Source organism: Metarhizium brunneum, chromosome 4 (assembly GCF_013426205.1).
Source record: "Metarhizium brunneum chromosome 4, complete sequence".
Taxonomy (NCBI): domain Eukaryota; kingdom Fungi; phylum Ascomycota; class Sordariomycetes; order Hypocreales; family Clavicipitaceae; genus Metarhizium; species Metarhizium brunneum.
In genome coordinates, this window is record NC_089425.1 from 2,905,073 (window position 1) to 2,925,359 (window position 20,287).

At 53.5% G+C, this 20,287-nt stretch overlaps 9 protein-coding genes across 9 annotated transcripts; 4 read left to right on the forward strand and 5 right to left on the reverse strand.

Annotated features, from left to right (window-relative positions):
* Positions 1 to 1,468: 1,468 nt before the first annotated feature.
* Positions 1,469 to 2,368, forward strand: G6M90_00g075570 (uncharacterized protein; the record flags this gene model as incomplete). Its single annotated transcript, XM_066131044.1, has 2 exons — positions 1,469 to 2,111; positions 2,199 to 2,368. The coding sequence occupies 2 exons, from the start codon at positions 1,469 to 1,471 to the stop codon at positions 2,366 to 2,368; spliced, it is 813 nt and encodes a 270-aa protein (XP_065987215.1).
* A 963-nt stretch (positions 2,369 to 3,331) lies between these two features.
* On the reverse strand, positions 3,332 to 7,694 carry NUP133 (Nucleoporin NUP133; the record flags this gene model as incomplete). Its single annotated transcript, XM_014690055.1, has 4 exons — positions 3,332 to 3,672; positions 3,743 to 7,138; positions 7,207 to 7,276; positions 7,365 to 7,694. 4 exons carry the CDS (start codon positions 7,692 to 7,694, stop codon positions 3,332 to 3,334), a joined length of 4,137 nt encoding a protein of 1,378 aa, XP_014545541.1.
* A 1,000-nt stretch (positions 7,695 to 8,694) lies between these two features.
* Positions 8,695 to 10,623, forward strand: Afg1l (AFG1-like ATPase; the record flags this gene model as incomplete). The annotated part of the gene is made up of 1 exon (XM_014690054.1): positions 8,695 to 10,623. One exon carries the CDS (start codon positions 8,695 to 8,697, stop codon positions 10,621 to 10,623), a length of 1,929 nt encoding a protein of 642 aa, XP_014545540.1.
* A 192-nt stretch (positions 10,624 to 10,815) lies between these two features.
* Trappc2l (Trafficking protein particle complex subunit 2-like protein) lies at positions 10,816 to 11,441 on the reverse strand (the record flags this gene model as incomplete). The annotated part of the gene is made up of 2 exons (XM_066131045.1): positions 10,816 to 11,319; positions 11,391 to 11,441. The coding sequence occupies 2 exons, from the start codon at positions 11,439 to 11,441 to the stop codon at positions 10,816 to 10,818; spliced, it is 555 nt and encodes a 184-aa protein (XP_065987046.1).
* Positions 11,442 to 11,802: 361 nt separating this feature from the next.
* Positions 11,803 to 13,186, reverse strand: fabD (Malonyl CoA-acyl carrier protein transacylase; the record flags this gene model as incomplete). The annotated part of the gene is made up of 2 exons (XM_014690052.1): positions 11,803 to 12,887; positions 12,994 to 13,186. The coding sequence occupies 2 exons, from the start codon at positions 13,184 to 13,186 to the stop codon at positions 11,803 to 11,805; spliced, it is 1,278 nt and encodes a 425-aa protein (XP_014545538.1).
* A 593-nt stretch (positions 13,187 to 13,779) lies between these two features.
* AP3M1 (AP-3 complex subunit mu-1) lies at positions 13,780 to 15,480 on the reverse strand (the record flags this gene model as incomplete). The annotated part of the gene is made up of 2 exons (XM_014690051.1): positions 13,780 to 14,899; positions 14,966 to 15,480. 2 exons carry the CDS (start codon positions 15,478 to 15,480, stop codon positions 13,780 to 13,782), a joined length of 1,635 nt encoding a protein of 544 aa, XP_014545537.1.
* A 353-nt stretch (positions 15,481 to 15,833) lies between these two features.
* Positions 15,834 to 16,192, forward strand: G6M90_00g075630 (uncharacterized protein; the record flags this gene model as incomplete). Its single annotated transcript, XM_014690050.1, has 2 exons — positions 15,834 to 15,942; positions 16,011 to 16,192. The coding sequence occupies 2 exons, from the start codon at positions 15,834 to 15,836 to the stop codon at positions 16,190 to 16,192; spliced, it is 291 nt and encodes a 96-aa protein (XP_014545536.1).
* A 563-nt stretch (positions 16,193 to 16,755) lies between these two features.
* Positions 16,756 to 17,883, forward strand: rrp4 (Exosome complex component rrp4; the record flags this gene model as incomplete). The annotated part of the gene is made up of 2 exons (XM_014690049.1): positions 16,756 to 16,970; positions 17,055 to 17,883. The coding sequence occupies 2 exons, from the start codon at positions 16,756 to 16,758 to the stop codon at positions 17,881 to 17,883; spliced, it is 1,044 nt and encodes a 347-aa protein (XP_014545535.1).
* A 510-nt stretch (positions 17,884 to 18,393) lies between these two features.
* Positions 18,394 to 20,107, reverse strand: carD (Beta-apo-4'-carotenal oxygenase; the record flags this gene model as incomplete). The annotated part of the gene is made up of 2 exons (XM_014690048.1): positions 18,394 to 18,815; positions 18,925 to 20,107. The coding sequence occupies 2 exons, from the start codon at positions 20,105 to 20,107 to the stop codon at positions 18,394 to 18,396; spliced, it is 1,605 nt and encodes a 534-aa protein (XP_014545534.1).
* Positions 20,108 to 20,287: the final 180 nt, after the last annotated feature.

The following is a 20,287-nucleotide window of genomic DNA, read 5'->3' on the forward strand; positions in this document are numbered from 1 at the left end:
TGAGTGACGCGGAGAGGAGGACGATGCTCAGTAGCGTTGCGGCATTTGCATCAGAGGTGTTCCGTGACACACAATACGAGGTTCGGATGCCCTCCCTGGCTGCGATTCGACGAACGCTCTTTACGTCGTGAACTGGAATTGCAATGCTCACTTTCTCCGATGCTCGCCGTCGCGTCGGCCGGTCACTTCCCCAACTAAACGGCTCCAGCTTGTCATTGGCCCTTCAGTCCTTCCCGCCAGTCAAAGTACATAGAGTCACGTGATACTACACGTGGCATACCGAGGCCAGTCACAGGCTCGGAGCACCCGCCACTGCCATCGCCACTGCCATCACCACGACGAGACGTGCATATCAAGACGAACTCGCTTCTCCTTATCACACATATTTGCTGCTTTGCAAGCAATATAGAACAAACCTGAGGCTGTGTGCTGGACTTCTTTGCATCGCCCTGGTTTCGGCTACAAACAGATTGGCACCGCTGAGTGAGACTTAGCAGCGGCTGACTCACACCAGACATCTCATCTACTGGACTGGACCAGACACCGGCGGCAAAGTAGTCAACGGTCGGGCATATCAAGGCTTTGGACGTCAGTCATGGAGAACGAGGTGAGTTTCCTGCTCTTGCCCCTTAGTTTTCTTTCTATGTTACATTACATCTTATACCCCCCCTCCCTTCTTTTGCCCTTTGCTTCGCACACTGCGTTGGACATCAACGCATCGGGCTCTGAAATGCATGGCATAGTGATTGCTCAGTGAGCTGTTGCTTCAATGCCAATTGTGTTGGCTGTGTAAGCCTTGGGCCAATCCGAGGACCCTCTTTTGTCCCGTCACTGCTAGCCTGGGCTGTTGTAGCCGCTCCATCAGGAGGCGAGGCACACCAGACCTTCCCGACGCCCGCCGCCAGTGCAGGACAGTGCAAACAAAGTCATGGATGTGCACAAATGGCACAAATGTACTCCGTACTCACGACCCCAAGCACAAATAATTTTACCCCACCTTCACCTCTGACTGGCCAAATCCGCACAACACTATCCAGCATTTTTGCCATCATCCCTCCCACCTTGTCACATCCCATCTCTATTGGTGTCTGCCGAGGAATCTTCTGGTCCTGTTTTGGGGGTCTTTGGCATTTACCAGGTTTGACTCATCTCTTCATCTACTTTTTTCTTTTTTCGCCTTTCATCTTCCACTGACCCGATCACGCGACGACCGAACTGCTGGCGTGCCGAGCATTTCATTATTACTGTTCGTTTTGTCTCTCCATCATAATCTTCTTCTCGTCATCATTTCATCTCTTGGCGTTGCATAATTCCGGCCCGACTTGTCCGCGAAACTGTACACAAAAATATATTTGCTAATTGGCGACTGTTTGTTCGCACCTCGCAGGACCGAGTCGAGCGAAAGTCTCGCAAATCCGTCGCTTTCACCGACGAGCAACTCGTAGTTGACGCTGACGGCTCAGTCACGATGGTGACCGCTACCGAGGAGCCCAAGGAGACGGCTCAGTCCCATACGCCTCGTACGCCGCCGTTGTCCGCCGCCCTGGGAGCCTTTACTGACGCCTCAGCTCAAGCCGCTACCGACGATGCCCCCCCACCCGCTGATGGCGGCCTCGACCTGTCTCTCATGAAGAAAAAGAAGAAGAAGAAGGTGAAGAAGGAGGGCGGTGAGGAGGATGACTTCGCTGCCAAGCTGAAGCAGCTGGAGGTCAAGGATGCTGAGGATGCTGCTGCCACTGCTGAGGAGGAGTCCGGTAATATGGATGCCGGCACTGGTATCTGGGCTCACGACGAGACCAAGACCATCGGCTACAGCATGCTCCTCCAGCGATTCTTCCATCAGCTGTCACAGAAGAACCCCGACCACACCCTCACCGGCACCAAGAGTTTCAAGATCCCGCCCCCTCAGTGCATGCGCGAAGGCAACAGGAAAACCGTCTTTGCCAACATTGCCGATATCTGCAAGCGCATGAAGCGAACCGAGGACCATCTTACTGCTTATCTGTTTGCCGAACTGGGAACAAACGGCTCTGTCGACGGAAATAGGAGATTAGTTATCAAGGGCCGTTTCCAGCAAAAACAGATCGAGGGTATGGTCCGAAAGTATATTAGTACGTTGTTATCCCCTTGCCTTTGCCATCAGGTTGAGGCGCGTATTCAAAACCCATCTATGTTCGGTTCCACTGACAAACCAATAGTTGAATATGTCACCTGCAAGACCTGCAAATCCCCCGATACCGAGCTCAGCAAAGGTGAAAACCGTCTGTACTTCGTTACCTGCAACAACTGCGGTTCGCGACGTTCCGTCACTGCCATTAAGACAGGTTTCTCTGCCCAGGTCGGTAAGAGAAAGAAGATGCAGGGTTAAGCTTTTCCCACCACGGTATCACCGTTATTACGCCTCCTGGACCACCGCGATCTCCGTCGTTTGTCGCGGGCTCTCCTCCTGTCTTTGACCCAGTTTGTGCTGTGTAATTTCATACACGAAATTATTTTCGGATTAGTTGTGTAAAAAGGACCATGGTGCGACGTTTGGTCTCGCAGAGGAACATTTACTTGGCTGGGCAAGGCTGACGGGGCAACAAAGGAAAGGAAAAGTTGTGCCGGGGGGAAAGGGACGGAGGGGAGTTCTTGGACTTAAAAGTAACATTTTCATGCAAGGAACGGACAAGAATGATTGACAGTAGCTTACAAAAGCGCCCCCGGATAGAGTAGACGGGATTGGGTTGGGCCATGGTGTTGACGATTGGAGATTGGCGATTTGTTACCATGTATATGACGCTGGAATGATGCATGCTCGCCGCCAACCTTCGCTTTGCTTGGTTCCAGGTGAATGCTTCTATTGCTAGACGGCATTGAACACACATCAGAAATACCATTACGTTGCTACAAAATCGCCCGCACAGGTGGTTCCTAGTTTGGAAATAATCACTGCAAAAGGGCTCACATTTACGAGCAGCGAATGATTGGGGTTGCAAGTGCGCCAGCACCTGCAATATTAGTATCATTGCCCTTGCCACATAACCAAACTTGAGAAAACCAAGAAGAGAGTGAGATGCCGTGTCCATTGTTCCACCCTGTCGCCAGAAAACCTCCCTCATAAGAACAGGATGATAAAACTCGCTCGTCTTTGCCACCTTTTATTTCCTCAGGCTACGTTTTTATGTAACCCACTTCATCCTAATGTACATTTGATATCAAGAAATGCCGCACAGTAGTAAACATAAAATAGAAATAGACACAAGTTCTGTTCTGTGTTTAGAAGGGAAACGCCGCCCAATGGAGGTATTTAAAAAGTAAAAAAAAAAGATGCCCACGTTCAGTAGTCTGCCTAAGACTGGTTGAACAAGGCGGATGTGGCGTCCATCATGTTGTTCTTGTCGTTGTTGCCGTGCATCAATGATGAATGACCTGCAGAAGCTCCTGTTCGTGTAGCTTCATCGGCGGTATTTTCTACCTCGATTTGCGCGGCTTCGAATGTTGCTCGGACCCACTCTACCAAGCGGTTCTTTTCAATGTACTGATTAAGAAGCTTGTCCTCCCAGTTCATTGCATCTAGAAGCTTGGACTGCTCATTCTCAGAAAAGCCCTGGAAGCGGCTGTCTAGTTGGTCCGTGAAGACGCCGAGGGCCTCCTGGGGCGGCATAGGACGGAAGGGATCTCGAGGGTCCTCTGGGGAGAAGAGTTAGTAAAATCTGTGAAACAAAACACACAATATATCTTTATTAGCGGTAAGGCTTACGGTATCGAACGCAGTCCGTCAGCATGGCAAAAAGTTCAGTCTCGGCGAGTCGTTCAACAACCTGACGGTCGTCCTTTAGTTGAGTATCGTTGATTTTGGCCCAGTCATCTCGGATGAACAACCTTCTCCAGATAAGTCTTTTGGCTTGTTTGATTTGACCAGAGCGGCAACTGATATTAGCCACTTTCAGAGCCAGCCAGAACGGATCGGCGATCTCATCCCTAGCCTCCGGCTTCAAAGACACGAGGGTCAACATGTCAATGAGATACATGGGACTAAGTGCCTGATGATCCAGCAGTTTCTGCATTCCATCAGAAAATAGCTGAAGGAGGGCCTTTTGCCGTCGAGGAATATTGGTGCTGTGCCCGTCGACAGCAAATGTCAGTGCAGCAGCTTTGTCCAGGGCAGTACGTGTGCATGGAGCGATCTGATTGTACAGTTGGTCTTGGATCCGTACTACGATGAGCTCATTGTCCACTTGGCGAAAGCGTTCGTCGCGGCGCGCATCATCGGACTTGATCTTGAATGAAGTTTGCTCCTGAGAGTCAGTCTCAGCCTCGGCCAAAAGTGCAAGCTTGCCCAGACTGAGTTCAATTTTCTTCCTCCACACTTGGTCTTCATTCTGGATAGCCAGGTCAAGCAAAGTGTTGGCAGCGTGATCCACATCCTTTTCCTGTTGAACGTCGTTGATCCAGGAAATTCGAGCGAGCTCTGGGCGGCTCCGGAGGAATTTGGTCTTGAAGCCAAGAGTGTCTAGATCGAATTCCAGGACCGACTCAACACCATGTTTGCTGAGCAAATACTCGTAAACGGGAAAGGCAAAAGGCTCTCCGTATCTAGCCAAGTTGTCCTCCAGCTCTGTTGTCTTGGCTTTTCTCAAATTTTTCAGGCTCTGAACCTCCGCATTAGACAGTGAAGGGTCTTCCAAACTGGCTTCCAAAACTTCTATGTGCTCAAGCAGAATCACGGCCAGGGCGTTGAGGCATCCGTGCTTGTCGGCAATCGTAGCAGCTTGCTCCCATTTACCCGCTCGGGCGAGAGCAATCGGCCTGTCATTTCGGTAGGTATCGTACGCCTTGGCAAAGTCTTCAACCGCGCTTCTGTCGGTAGAATTGGCCATTCCCCATCTTGCGCACTCCAAGACGGATGTAAGCATAGCATCTGTCAAGATTGGCAGCTCGTCAAAAATGTGGCCCACAATGACCGGGTCCGGCATGTTTGGCTCGCTTGGTCCGTCTCGCAGGTGTTCATGCTTCTTGAGCCACTGTTCACACAACTCTACCAGGCGTTTAATGCCACTTGCCACGTGCGTGCAACCTGTCCAAGGTTCTGGTAGATTCTTGTAGCCCTCTCGCAGGATGCCCATTCGTAGTTGTTCCTTGCCCAAGCCGTAAAATGAGAGATGACTTTTGCGGAATTCGTGTGCTCCGGCCTGTGCTGTGACGTTGATCTCTACAGCCTCATTGATGAGAATATTCACCTTTATATCATCCAGAAGCTTGTCGGCGTAAAGAACTTTGATAACTTGGTATGCAAAGGTGACTAGTATCTCCAGCCTGAAAATGTCGTTGACAAACCAATGGCGCACGCGATCGACCTCTCCAATACTGGCAATGGGGTTATTTTTCTGATCTTGATGGATGAATTCGACAATCAAACCAATAATGCTCTTCTTGTCTTCGGCAGCTCTAGAGGCAGTGAAGGCTTCCTGAAGCTTCCAAAGCAAGGCTGCAACGTGCATCTTTTCTGCGTTATAGAGAAGGTTCCACCGGGTCTGGCGATCGAGGTCAGCGCCAATAGTGTTGAGGTACTGCATGAGTCTTTGTAAAGCATCGGAACGGGCCACAAGATTGTCCTCTACGGAGACTGGAAGTGTTGATATGTAGGTGGTCGTAGAGCTGAGTATCTCGTGGCTGACTTGAAGAGCGGCCTCGCCGATCTGCTCGTTAGTAAACTTAATGTCCGGTCGCTTGTTAAATATGAGAGGGCTGTCTTTCTGAGACCCGAAGAAAACAGCCTGCTCTATCTTGCTCTTAGCAGATACTTGCGGAGGCTGTTCGCTAGCGAACCTATCGACATCTGTCGTGACGATGCGCACAACACCTGCGCCGCGCACCATGAGCACCACAGCCGGATTCTTGATTTTGTTCCGCAGAGATCGGCTCTCTTCATGGCTGGAGGATGGTGCCAGTTCTTCAAACCCGGAGCCAACAATTTCATGAATGTTGTCTACCTGGAAGTCTACCACATCCTCAAATGAAGGTGTCAAGATGTGGTTGTCCGAACGTAACTGTGAGTCTGGAGATTCGGGAGGAGTGGCGACAGATGCAATTACTGCAGCACGGTCGAACACTGCAAATGCTACCAGAGCAGGTCGAGGCAGGTACACACGAGGTCTTACAGTCTGACTCGGATCCGAAGCGGTGATGGCTGTAGAATATGAAGCAATTGGGCGAATCATTCCCACCTGGCAATCCTTAGGAGTCATAATGACCTCCAGAAGTGCATATCTCGAAACACTGCGCCTAGTGAGGCACACCAACAGCAAAAGATGTTGAACTAATGGATCATCAGTTGCCATTGCGTCGCTCAGCCTGCTGAGTTCCAAATATTTGGGGCCAAGTCCCTTGGGCACATAGGTAAAGTCCAAGGCTTCGAACGAGTCGGCCGGGAAATCTTTGCTGAAGGGATCATTTTCCTGAAGTGCGTGTACCAGTCGATCTCGCATGTCTGCTTCTCCAATTGGTTCATTATGGCCTCCTCGGTGAATCCTCCAGGCTTGGATTTTGCCCTTGCTTGTGAGCGCAACAATGTTTCGTTCCCCAACGCGCGAAGATCTGTCGGCCCGGACAGCGGCAATGTCGCCCCGAAGTGATAAGTGAGAAAAGGCATGCCGTATGCTTCCAAAGATGCCACCCGAAGTCGGCGAAAGGTTCGTTCGCAAGAACTGCACAGAGATGGCGGGCCGTCCATGGCTGTCTCGAACACTCATGTACGCCAATCTCCCGGTATTGAAGGTCAGGACAAAACCGGCGGATTCAGCATTGGTTACTGCGACAACCTTTTCGCCTGAGGACATGCCCGAGATGACGTGTTCAACTCCAGATCGGTCTTTCTTGATGAAGGCGAAAGTTGCAGCGCTTGATATCGATTCCCAAAAGACCACCTTGCCGCTTCCAGACATGACAATGACGAGACCCGGTTCTGTTGAAGATGCAGACGGCGAGACCAGACACCCTACGGGTAGGGGATCGCTTGGTTTTGATGCGGATGGCAAGGTGAATGTGAATGTTTCGGGAGACTGAGACGTCGAGTTGTAAGCCCATACAATGGCATGGGTAGCCGTCAGACTCAAGGCGTATCCGGCGTTGGAAAATATGTCAGCTTGTTGGTTCCCTACATGAGCAGAAGAAGTGGTTGATTAGTGATGAAATGACAAGAATGGGTGTGAGAAAATCGCGAACCTGACCAGTCGGAGCGAATTCGATCCGGTAATGCGGGCAGTTTCGAAACTGTGAATGCGCTCGTGCTATTCTGGATTTCAAAATGGTTAGTGCCATGGGCAGAAGAGTTGTTATTGGGATTTGGAGTCATGCTAAACGCATGGTTGCGTATAACGTACGAGGACGAGACTCCCGTCACCCTTGTTTGCGGCACGATCTCCATGTTTTGACTTTTTCGCTCGCACATTAAGCTCTTTCCGAGGAGTTTGATGAAAGTTCTCCAAGGGAGAATCCTGTTTCGAGTCCAAGGTGGCGACCTTGTCGGCCTTGACGGCCTCGACCATTTCCGGTTGTGCTCCAGGATTAGCAAAAGTTTGTTCGGTAAGAGGCAGGCGTTGGCGCTTAGCCTTTGGTTGCTGAACAAGACTATCGGTACTCTTGGGTCGCTGACGACGGCGAGATCTCGTCGCCGTAGCTGGACCGCCCTCTGCGACTGTGGGATTGAACATGTCGAGGATTGAGAGTGTGTTGCAGTCCGAGGCGGTCGCGAGGGAGGCCTAGGCCTGGCGTGGCAGCGTGGGAGTGGTGATGCAGTGAAGTGGTGGTGATGCAAATGCGGGCAACGAGATGGTATACCGAAATCAGATGGACATGTCGAGATGGCGGGCGAAGAAGGCACCACGGGTCAGATGGAGTGCCTGGGGGAGGGAGCGGGAGAGGAAGACGACAAAGATGAGGATGATGAAGATGATGTAGGGCAGCAGCGCAGGCAAAGATTTGGTGGAGAGAGCGAAGAAGCAATGCCGCGTCGGAGGCGGCTATTGGTTCACAGCAGCGCAAGAAAAAAACAAATGGAGCTCAAAGTGCAAAGGCTAGCGGTCAATGAGCAGTTGAAGCTTAGAGCCCCAGCGGGCCAGTGAGCCAATGGGCCAGTGAACCGGCGAACCCAGTGACATGGAGCCACTGAGCCAGCAGGCCGGTGGGCCCGTGGACGTGGCAGCACGCACAGGGAGGACTTGGCAGGTGCAAGCCAGTCGACACACGTGCAGTGCAATCTCGATGCTCGCCAGCCAACGGCCCCTCCATGTCGTGCCTCAGCCTCAGCCAGCGTCTTGATCTGGTACAACCATCAACCACCCACCACCCAATGCGGTGGCAGTCCAGCTTAAGGTTCGTGGTCAGTTACGGTGCTTATTTTGAACCAGGCCATATTACTCGCCCCGACTGACCATGTGCGGCAGACTTATACCGGTATTGCTGGTAGTTCTACATGAGCCGAGGTTGGCAAGGAGCGCAGCATCTCATCTCTATGCCGCCACTAACAGCAATCTTTGACTTTTCGATTCCTATAAAAAGGAAATGGAAACACCTATTTGACACAGCATTTGCATTGACCGGACCTCAAACCTCCAGACTTCACCCAACCAACCTTGCGAGTTAAACTCACGGCTGAGTTCATGTGAAAATCGCCATGAACACTGCTCGCAAGGGGGAAAACCCACCGACACCATGAGGCGATTCTCAACAGCAGTTACCATTACTGATCCTTTGGTAAAATACCAGACGCTTGTCAAAACCGGCATATATTCCCCGGACCCCGCCCAACACAGGTTGGCACGCCACTTGAGGGACATATATCTTCGCATCAAAGACTATTCACCCCAGATAGAATACCGCCAAAGGCTGACACAAGTTGCGCGCCTCACGGAGTCCAGGATCCCAAACGACGAAGAAGCAGGCAATATTCTTGCCCTGCGAAGCCACAGCATATGGCGCAATCCCCTGTTCAAACATCTCATCCCCAGTGCCGCCGCAGACCGCGACAGCCTCGCTCTCACTCGAGTGCTTAGTGACCACGAAGCCGCCATAGAGATAGGTTCTCCCAGGGGTTTATTCCTCTCAGGAGAGGTGGGCACAGGTAAATCCATGCTCCTCGACCTATTGGCAGACGGATTACCCACGGAATGTAAACGAAGATGGCACTTTAACACGTTTATGCTGTACGTATTTGCGCAGCTCGACAAGTACAGAGAATCACAAATCAACTCTTCTGGCGCTGATTCAGAGTTCTCATTGGTTTGGATGGCAAAAAAACTCGTCGACGAGTCTCCCATCCTCTTCCTGGACGAATTTCAGTTGCCTGACCGGGCAGCCAGCAAGATCCTCAGCCACCTTTTCATAGCATTCTTCCAACTAGGTGGCGTCCTTGTTGCATCGTCAAATCGAATGCCGGAAGAATTGCAAAGAGCAACGGGCATTCATTACGCTCCTGCCTCTCCAAAGGGATTGATGGGCAAGATTTTTGGCGGAAGCACGCGATATAAAGGGGAGCTTTATGGCCAGAGCAGCGACTTTGCCAACTTTCTTGACGTTTTAAAAGCCAGGTGTGATTTCTGGCAGATGGAGGGAGCCACAGATTGGAGAAGAAGAGAGAGCACCGACTGTTCGAAAACATCCATCGTCAGCACTCCAACCAGCACAGGACTGGCTGGCGCAACAGACGATGACAATACCACGAGTCACCACGACTTAACCACGCGCAACATACCATACAACTACTTCTTATATGACAGCCAGAATACCCACAAATTCGAAAAACGGATCGAAGAAACCATTGGGTGGAACAATTCGGCACAGATGCCATGGAGGCCGTCCGCCCTAATCGTATACGGTCGGCAGGTCCTCACCCCCAAACACCACGACGGCACTGTACTTTGGACCTTTAATCACCTCGTCGAATCATTCGGTCCAGCAGACTACATTACAATGGCCTCATCCTACCACACCTTCATTATCGACCAAGTCCCCATCCTAACAGTGCCGCAAAAAAACGAAGCCCGCCGATTCATCACACTCCTTGACGCCCTTTACGAAGCCCGCTGCAAACTTATCATCCGGGCACAGAGCCCACCTGATGATCTCTTCTTCCCACAAAACGAACCCCTCACAAGCCCCAGATCCAAGGACAGTCAACCCGACGGCGACGCAACCTACTCTGAGACCATTGCTGAAGTCTACCAGGACCAAATGGCCCCCTTCCGACCCAACGTGTCATACTACGACACCAAAGCATCCACGTCAAAATACGATCCCGATCAAGACTCCGACTTTGGTCTGCAAAAGCAGAGTATCAATTTCGGCAACACTGGTGCGTTCACGGGTGAAGATGAGCGATTCGCTTACAAACGCGCCATCTCACGACTGTGGGAGCTGTGCAGCGCGACGTGGCACGCCAGGACAGGATCTTGGTGGCAGCCGCTCCCTCTCGAGGCTAGGCACTGGGAAGGCGGCGTAGCCTCGCAGCCAGTCCAAACGAGCGTCTCATCGAAGAAGCCAGATACAGGTGAAAGAATGGGCGACAGCATGGAAATAGACGTGGCTGGGCTGTCCAAGTGGAAAGTAGACGATTTACGCAAACAATCCGACAGCGAGAAATAAAAGACAATCCCAGTAGATGCAGATATAGTAAAACATGGCTACTAAAACTTGCAAAGAGACATACAAAGACACAATGCACAAGCTCCCGGATATCATGAGAAAGGAAAAAAAAGGCCCCAAAACCAGAAACGCCACGCCAAGTATGCCAGCTTTTGTGTCTCCTCGCCAGATCCTCCAACACGCCCGTCCGCCTCACAAACTAGTCACACCCGGCGTCCACGCCTCCCCAATCCTCCTCATATCGCTGTCGAACCTCCTGCTCACGATCCTCTTGCCACCGGCACCCCCCAACGGCGCATGCTCATCCGGCTCGTAAAAGGGGTTCTGCAGCAGCCGCACGTAGGCGCTCTGCATGGCGCGAAACACGGGCTTCAGCTCCGTCTCACGCAGGCCCGCGGCGGCCTGCCTCCCGCCCGCGGCTTCTATCCTCCTGCCGCGCATGTCGACGACGCACACCATCCGCACGCCTGTGTTGGTCTCGTACCCGTACGCGGCGAGCCGGTCGTCGATGGCGTGGAGCAGGCCGACGTCGCCGGAGAGCCCGACGCCCGACGCGGCGTTTGCCTTGGCGCGGAGCTCGAAGACGTCGATTGTCGAGGAGAGGAGGAGCGAGAACTGGAGCGGGCTGCGGATCGGCGTGAACGTGTTGGTTGCGGCGTCGTGCGAGGGGAAGATGGAGACGTGCAGCGGGTTGTTCTGTTTCTTTGGCTTTAGCGACTGCGCGAGCGGGTGGACGAGTAAGTATACTAGAAGAGGGAGGGACGCACGTTGCGGCCGATGACGCCCAGGCAGGCGATGGAGGGGATTGCGGTCGTCATGGTTGCTCCCGGGCTGGTGAGTTTGGGAGTTGAGGTCGGTTGATGGGATGGCTTGAGGTCCGGAGGTTTTGGAGCGGTGGGGTATCGACGGTGGGGATCGGAGAACGACATGCACCAAGCCAACAGTCCAACACGGTGTATTTCGTAGTAGTAGTACTTGAGTAGCTTGAGCTGTACATATGTACACATGTAATACTCGACATTGAACACTCAGAAGCGCGTTTCATCGTACAGGATATCAAGGAGGCCCTTTTCCAAGTCGTCAAATAACCCTACTGGGAACACGTCTATACGCCCACACAGCTTGCCAGCTTGCCAGATTACACGCCAGTTGATACATGGCTCCTCTCTCAACCGCCGCCTACTCATCGTCACCACCAGCCGTCTCCTCCAACCCCCTCAACACCTCGTCGATGTCACTCGGATCCGTAATGGCCCAGACTCCTCCCCCCTTGACCGAGTCCTTCCCCCTCATGCCGACCTCCTTCCCTACCAGATTCCGGCCAACCTTGCCCGGCCCTATCCCAACCCACCGACGAACTTTTTCCTGCTGGTCCAAATACCGAATACTGTCCCACCAGCGGACCGTCTCGAGGCACCCCCTCGCCAGCAGCTCCTTCAGCTGCTCCTTGCTCCGAAACGGCCTCGCCGTGACGTTGCTTATGCACGGAATGTCTCCGGGAAACGTGATGATGTCCTCCCCCTCCCGCCCCGGAACGCGGCTCTTGTCCTCCAGCAGCGACTGCATCACGGCAACGGCCGGCTTCATGATGGGGCTGTGAAACGGGCTGTCGCTGTGCAGGCGCACCGCCCGCGGGTCGTGGCCCAGAAACTGCCGCACGTGCGCCATGAGCGTCGTGATGCGCTCAAGGTTGCCGCTCAGCACGATCTGGTTCTTGCTGTTGATGTTGGCGATGAGCACCTGCTCAATGGGCGGGACGTGCTCGCTGCTCTCGCCCTTGCTCCCCGCGCTCGAGTGGCCCACGAAGTCGTGGATGGCGGCGATCAGGCCCCGCAGGTACTCGGGCTCCGTGATGATGGCTACCATGCCGTACTCCCCGCCGTAGTCCTGTATGGCCTTCTTGGTCGCGTCCGACATGGCCGCCGCGCGCCGCTTGACGAGGTACAGGCTGTCCTGGAAGGTGATGTATCCGCCGGCGACGAGGGCGGCAAATTCGCCGAGGGAGTGGCCGAGGGTCATGTCGAAGTTGTCGGCGACCTTGAAGTTGAACTCGCGCTCGAGGATCTTGAGGATGACGATGGATGTGGCCATGATGGCGGGCTGGGCGTTGGTGGTCTGCGTGAGGACCTTGGACGGCCCGTTTTGGATGACGTCGGAGAGCTTGAAGCCGGCGTAATGGTCGACTTGTTGAATGAGTTCGCGTGCCGTCGATGGGAAGGCCTCGAGCCATGGAGTTAGCATGCCGACCTTTTGGGTTCCTTGGCCTGTGATGCGCTTGGTTAGCCTTTGCCTGGTGAGCCCTTCTCCATGTACATGTAGATGGATAAGTTATTGGGGCAGTTGTTTTAATAGGGTAGTGTAGTTCCGTACCCGGAAAGAAGATGGCCGTCCGCGGCCTCCTGGGCCTCCTCGAGCCCATAGACATCCATCGTCGCTCGTGCCAGTATGCGTCATCTTCTCCCGCGAGAGTCGCGTTGACCCGTGGAGACAGGCGCTCACCCTGCGTCTTGACTGTTGCACGCCGCCATCGGGGGCGGAATGCGCTGCTACTAAGGCGCTGCATAGCCGTGCCAAACGGCTCGAGTGTGAGGAAGCGGGATTCACAGCAACGCATTCATTCTGGCAATGGACGAAAACAAGCAGGATCCAACACCTCTGGCGATAGTAATGTTGTATTGTCGCTTGGCCCAGCACGTGGGGCAGATGTGGTGCAGCAGAGCCCCGGACCTCCGGACATGGACTTCAAATGGGGACCAGTTGACCTCTGGCAGCGCCTCTGGAGCGATGGTAGCCGCCATAATGGAGCCGCCAGGGGGGCTGTCAATGGCGGCCAGCACATTGATTGATGCCAAGCTTGACAGCTCCCCCACTCTCCCTCCCCCAACTCCCCAACCCCAGGTGCCCAGTGCCGCAATCCATTGTTCCTTTTGGCCCGAATTGCCGGGGACATGGAGCCCGTTCCAGGGTTCCAGGGCCGAGCTCCAGATCTCGACTTCTTTGGGCTCCTGGCATGTGCAATTCTGCTCTCGCCTTATACTTGACCGGCACATATGGCGTCATTCCCTCCTCCTACTCTTCTGCCATGTGAATCCAACCAGATCGTCTCCTGTCTGCAATATTATTAATTCATTCAGTTCATTCCTCATATCATAATATCTAACACCGCATCTCTACGCCCCCCTTGCTAACGGTCAGATACTTGACCCCTTTGTACGGCTTTACGCCTTCAGCCATGCCCCTACTTTTCCTTGAATCCAGCAAAATACTATCCACCTTCAATCCGCTCGCAAGCCACCCCTTCACCGTAAAGCTCACTGACGCTGAGCTCGGCATCAGAATCTTGTTTTGCGCCACCTTCTTCGCGTCCTGCTCGTGGCTGTTACCCGTCTTGCCTCCCGCCTTGGCCGGCGCGCTTTGATATGGCTCATTATAGGAGTAGTCATGGTTGAATGCAAACCCGCTGGGGTCAAAGTCCTGTACTTCGTCATCTATTGGCCCAACCACTGTGCAGCGGAGTGCAAGCGATGAAGTCGATCCAGATAGCTCCTTGGTGGGGACCTGCCACTCGAGAACTCTTTCTCCGGGGTTGAAGCTGGCGTCTCCTCTGCTCGGTCGAATATCGGAGAGGTTTCTCACGTCTTCGGGTAGCGGGATCGTGACGCTGAGCCCTTCTAGCAGCGGCGCGCCAGGTGACCCCGCATGAGGCGGTCCAACTCGTCCTGACCCGATTCCTCGTCCAAATTGGCCGGGACCAGAGGTAGACTGGCTGCCAAGAATCTTGTTCACTTGCAGTCTGACTTCAAACTCCAACCCCGCAGGGCCCAGTCCGGTCTTCATCTCCAAGTTGACAGGTAGCTTGAGATTATTCGCGCTTAAACTTCCACTCTTGCCGCTGGTAAACGGCAGCAAATCAACCTCGTACCCCGCCAAGATGAACCGGCCATCAGGCGGTATAAAGCTCAGTTCACCCGGCCTCTCCTTCCATGTATTCAGACGAACGCACGGGTGAAAAACGGGCAGCTCCATGATGCCGCCAACATTATGCTTCCCCGACGGACTGCTCAGGTTCACAGTAATATCCGGTACGCCGGAAACCTTTGCCGTAAACACAATGGACCCATTTGCAAATGCTGCCAGCGGCCGTCCCGACGGCGCAAGAGTCACAGAAAGAGTCTCAATGACATCGGCGTACATCTCGTTGGAGGTGTGTCGTACGTTGGCACTTCGCCACGGTAAGGCGGGCGTATTGGATAAATTTAAGCTTATGGGTGTTTTGCTGCCCGCAGTTGATCAGTTCTTGGAGCTCCAGACCCCTCCCCGGGGACAAACGCAGCACAATTACCTAGGCAAGTTAAAGCCACCGAAAATCTTGTCCAACAAGCCCTCCATTTCGACGTTTTCCTTCAGAGCATTAGGCTCGGTAGTGTTTATCGTCCCCGCGTCACACATTTCCGTGAGAATCTGTGCCGCTACATGGTAGTTCCTCTCAATCTCGGACGCGAGAAGCGGGGCGGCAATGATGTCTTCGAAGGCGTCGATTGCGCGGTGGAGAAACTCGATAACAAGAAGCGGTTCTATTTCGGTAGAAGAGGTCGCTAGGAATAAAAGGTTCGCATGGGTTAGACTGAAGATGAGAGTGGCCGGACTGGCATTGGGAAGATATATCAAGTTCGGCCTGGGAACTGGGTGCTCGAGATAGAGGGGCAGCAGGTGCTTGGCGGAGAGAGGTCGGCCGGTGTAGGTATGCGACAAGATGGGCTTCCTAGGTCTCTTAGCACTGGCAGAAGGTGTCAATGGGTCATGGTATTCGAACCTGTTATCGTCGTATATGTGCAGCGCCTCAATAAGGCCGTTCATTCTCGCGATTGCCGTTGCTGGTGGCACGGTTTCGAGCTTGTCAGATGCTTCAAAGGAAGGACGTCTGGTCCAAATGTTGCGCCGCACACGCGACTCAGCGAAAGGGAAGCTGGATAGTGCTGACTAACAGGGGACTAGCTGCAATAAACCAGAACGAGACCACCAGCCAGGACCCCAATTCGCTGTGGCGTCCATGTCGCAAGCTACCCCCCAGTACGGAGTACACTATGGGTACCTCTACCTAGCTGTGGCTCAAGCATCCGCTTCAATGTTCCCATAGTCTGGTTCCAGATCGTAGCTTCAAAGCTCCAGTCGTCTCTATTGCTTCAACACAGTTCTGTCAACTCGCAGCCATGGCCGGCGACAAGCCCCCTACCATCCAATCCCTCGACAAACCAGAAGATCTCAAAGGTCTCCTCCGTCAAGACCGTGGCGATGACTGCCTAAGCTGCAAAATTGTCGGTAAGATGCTACACCTTTCCCCAACCAGGAGATGTTTGCCGCGGAATTTAACAAGAACACCCCATCAGGAAGCGGCGCCTTTTTCGGTCTAGGAGCATACAGCTACTTCTCCGGCATGTCGCAGCTAGAAAAGCAGCGCCAGGCCATCCTGCAGAGCAAGTCCATGTTCGGCATGAGGAGTCGCAAGTTTGGCATCGTTGGTATTTCGCTGGGCCTGGTGTGGATGGGCCTCTGGAGAGCGTTCCGGTGATTTGTGTATATTAAAGAATGGTTCTGTACGATATTGTAACATAGTATAGCATAATTTCACGATTCGCATGAATACATGGTTTTTCTGTGCCATCCATCCCCCGTATGTGATGTCTGATATGTGAGGAGATTGTACTGGTCACGAGCAATCCTCGCTTGGGCCCGGTTTCTTACCATAAAACCGAATATACAACATCTTCAACTACTATAGCTCGCAATCTAGTCACTGACTTGTAAAAAGCAAAGTAAAAAGCAGCAGCTCTCTCCATTCCACGGCGCATTGTCAGTCGCAACAATCCACCCGGCTGCACCAACGAAAATCTTCACTTTATCAACGACCCACTTCAGACTTCACCTCACCTCACCTCGACTCACCATCAAACTCATAAACCTCGTGTCCAACTCAACATTGCCCATATGCAACCCCAAACGAAAGGCCACCGATAACAGTATACACATGCAAAAAGACACCAGCCAAGAGAAATAGCAATCCAACACCAAGCCACGCCCACAGCGGCGCATAATCTCACCCACACATATCGCCGCCCACGCCTCGTCTTCACAATGCCCATCACCATCCTCAAACCACAAGCCGCCTCCCGCCGCCCACTCTCATCCCTCGTCGCAGAGCCCGACTCCGACTCCGACCCCGACTCCCCCGGCGGCGTCGACATCGAAGGCGACGTCTCCATGGGCGGGACCAAGCGAAGGCACAGCATAGACGCAGACGAGATCCTCACCCCCGGCACCATCATCACATCCAACCCCCAGTGGATGCGGTAAGTAATTTTTTTTTCCTCTTTACCCCCTTCACCCATCCTCCCCCCCAAAAAAAAAGACGCGCCAGTGCTCACAAGTCCCAGCGGCCACGGGACATATCTGCCCGCCTCGACGCAGTCCATAACCTCCTCCCTAGCCGGCACGCTCACCAAGACCAACAAGCTCCTCTCGGTGCGGCCCCTGCGCGCGCGCTACACCCCCGAGATAGGCGACCTCGTCGTCGGCCGCATCACCGAGGTGCAAGCCAAGCGGTGGCGCGTCGACGTGGCCGCCAGCCAGCTCGCCATCCTGCAGATCAGCGCCATCAACCTCCCCGGCGGCATCCTCCGCAAGCGCACCGAGACGGACGAGCTCCAGATCCGCTCCTTCTTCTCCGAGGGCGACCTCGTCGTCGCCGAGGTCCAGCAGCTGCACCAGGACGGCGCCGCCTCGCTGCACACCCGCTCCCTCAAGTACGGCAAGCTGCGCAACGGCGTCTTCGTGAGCGTCTCGGGCACCGGCGGCGGCGGCGGCGTCGTCAGGTCGAAGCGCCAGGTGTGGACCATGGAGGGCGCCAACGCCGCGGGCAAGATTGACGTGCTGCTGGGCGTCAACGGGTACATCTGGATCAGCAAGCACCTCGACAGCGAGGTGGCCGCCGAGGCGGCGGGGATCAACCGCATGGAGGAGAGCGTCAGCAGCAGGGTGTACTCCAGCCAGAATGACGACATCGACGTGGCTACCATGAGGGAGATTGTGAGGGTGAGGTGTGTGATTCTAGCGCTTGTTGAGAACGGCGTGCGGGTGGATGAGGATATGGTCGAGAGGGGGTATATGGAGGCTGTGGAGATGGCGAGGGAGGATGAGGGTGATGATTTGTATCTGGGAGGCGACAAGGGCTCTCGGCTGGCTGCCATTTTGGCCGGTCGTTGATACGAACCGCAACGAGTGCCACAAGTCGCTGCTGTATTCTCATGGTCATGGTTGATAAGTGCAGAAGCGGCCGCTGGTTGCATGCATTGTGTTTCCCTCCTTCCGTGATGATGTGGACTACTCATAGATTGCGGTTTTTAGACGGACAGAATAAAGCCAAGGAAAGGGTTCGGCTTCACGGCCATGTGAAAATATAGTGGTGTTTTGGTTCTTTTCAAACCAGGTGGCGATTCTACATAACGTACAAATCCTACCGATGTTGGATACCAAAAAAAAAACAGACTTGGACTGTGATCCTGTCATATGTGTCGCAAAGATATATATTCCTCCCCATCGCTCACACATCACATCAGTCTGCCTAGTTTTCCCCTCTTCGAATTACATCTCAACACACATCCCTCTTTCATTAAATATGACAAAAAATGGGTATCGGTACGGGACGTATTGTTCGTAGAATGACATTGTTTTACAATTCTCAGTCGTCTTGCTCGGGCGATGGTTTCGCGCCATTTACAGGCCTAGCGAATTTCTCTTCAGCCGAAAGAACATGGCAATCAGGGCAAAGATGATCCCCCACCTTAGTGCTGCACTGGATGTGCTCTTCCCACCGAGGCCGAACAGGAAACCGAGCCAGTACTTGAGACCTTGGGTAACGTTGCCCTCACGGTCAAAGTTGGGTTTTTGTCCATTCATCATGCGGTAACGGCTTAATTCGTCCCATGAGTACGGCATATAGCGTACGCGAAGGACCTTTTCTGCCCATTTGGGGACTTGGGTGATGACGCGCTGGTGGCTAAAGGCTTTGAAGGAGTAGTAACCGTGGTAACTACCTTGGCCGGAGGAGCCAATGCCGCCGAGGGGGGTGGCGTTGATCATGGCGTGGAAAAAGGCATCGTTGACGGTGGCACCCCCTGACGTGACATTGTTCAGGACTGTAACCATGCATTAGATTATTTAATTTTGACAAGACGCTTTTTTTTTACTGGAAAGAGTGCGTTTTCTACCGTGGTAAGTGTGCGCAAAGTTGAGTCCTTAACATACCTTTATTATTTTCTTCATCAGAACCAAATGTGAAAAGAGCCAACGGCGTCGGGTCAACCTTGTTGGCAATGTCAATGGCCTCGTCGAGATTATCAAACGGCATGATAGACCAAATGGGACCGAAACTCTCCTCGGCCATCATAGTGTCCTCAACATCGTCGACGAGGACGGCCGTCGGCTCGATCCACAACTTCTCTTCATCAGACCCGCCTCCCATGACAATCTTGCCCTTGGAGTTGTTCAGCATCCTCATCAGACGATCGAAATGGCCTTTGTTGACAATACGCGACAAATCACTGTCCTTGGCGCCCTTGGGCATGAATGTGCGGTACTGCTTGTTTACTTCGGCGATGAACTCATTCAAGACGGGACGCTCAATAAGAACATAATTGTGCGACAGGCACACCTGGCCAGCGTTGAGGCACTTTTGCCACAGAAGACGCCTGGCGGCGAGCTTGACATCACCATTCTTGGTAACGAAGGCTGGGTTTTGGCCACCAAGTTCGAGAAGAACGGGTGTGAGAGACTGGGCAGCCTTGGTTGCGATGATGGCACCAGTCTTCTTGCCACCGGTAAAGACAATCTTATCAAACTTATGCTCCATGACATGTTTAGTTTCCTCCAAGGCACCGTTGACACATACATAACAATCCGGGTCGAGGTACTCGTCAAATATCTTCTTGAGAATCATGGCAGAGTGAGGCGACAGCTCAGAGGGCTTGAGTATGACACAGTTACCGGCGGCAATGGCGCCAATGACGGGAGTGAGATTCAACTGAAAGGGGAAGTTGTAAGCACCAATGACGAGCACCTGGCCCAAAGGCTCGTTTCTTATACGCGGGCGCATTGGCCAGTAAGTCATAGGCAGGTCGACGACGTATTCATCCTTGGCCCAGGTCTCGAGCTTATTGGCGACATTGATAGCCTCGTTCTTAACCCAGTCAATCTCGGTGACGTGAGCCTCAAACTTGCATTTTCCCATGTCCTTCATGACAGCCTCCTCAATGAGTTGCTCATAGTCAGAGACGGCCCAGTAGAGCCTGCGGATCTGCTGCAAACGAAAGTTCATGTCCTTGGTCTTGTTGGTGCGGAAGGTCTTGCGCAGACGCTCGACGTGGGCAGTGATGCCGTCAAGGGAAGCGGGCTCAAAGGCCGGGATGGGGCCGGTCTTGACGTGAGCCATGATGAAGGATGCCCGGCCGACTCTCTTTGGCGGCGACGATGCAAAAAGACGGACGCGGCTTATACAAGCTCTTGGTCCAAGGGAGCGAGCTATAGGAAGCCACCTAAGGTGCTGGGTTCTCCGTACTCGCAGGCTAGGAGCTCGGTTCCGGTGGGAGCACTTGGAGCTTGGCGGGCGGAA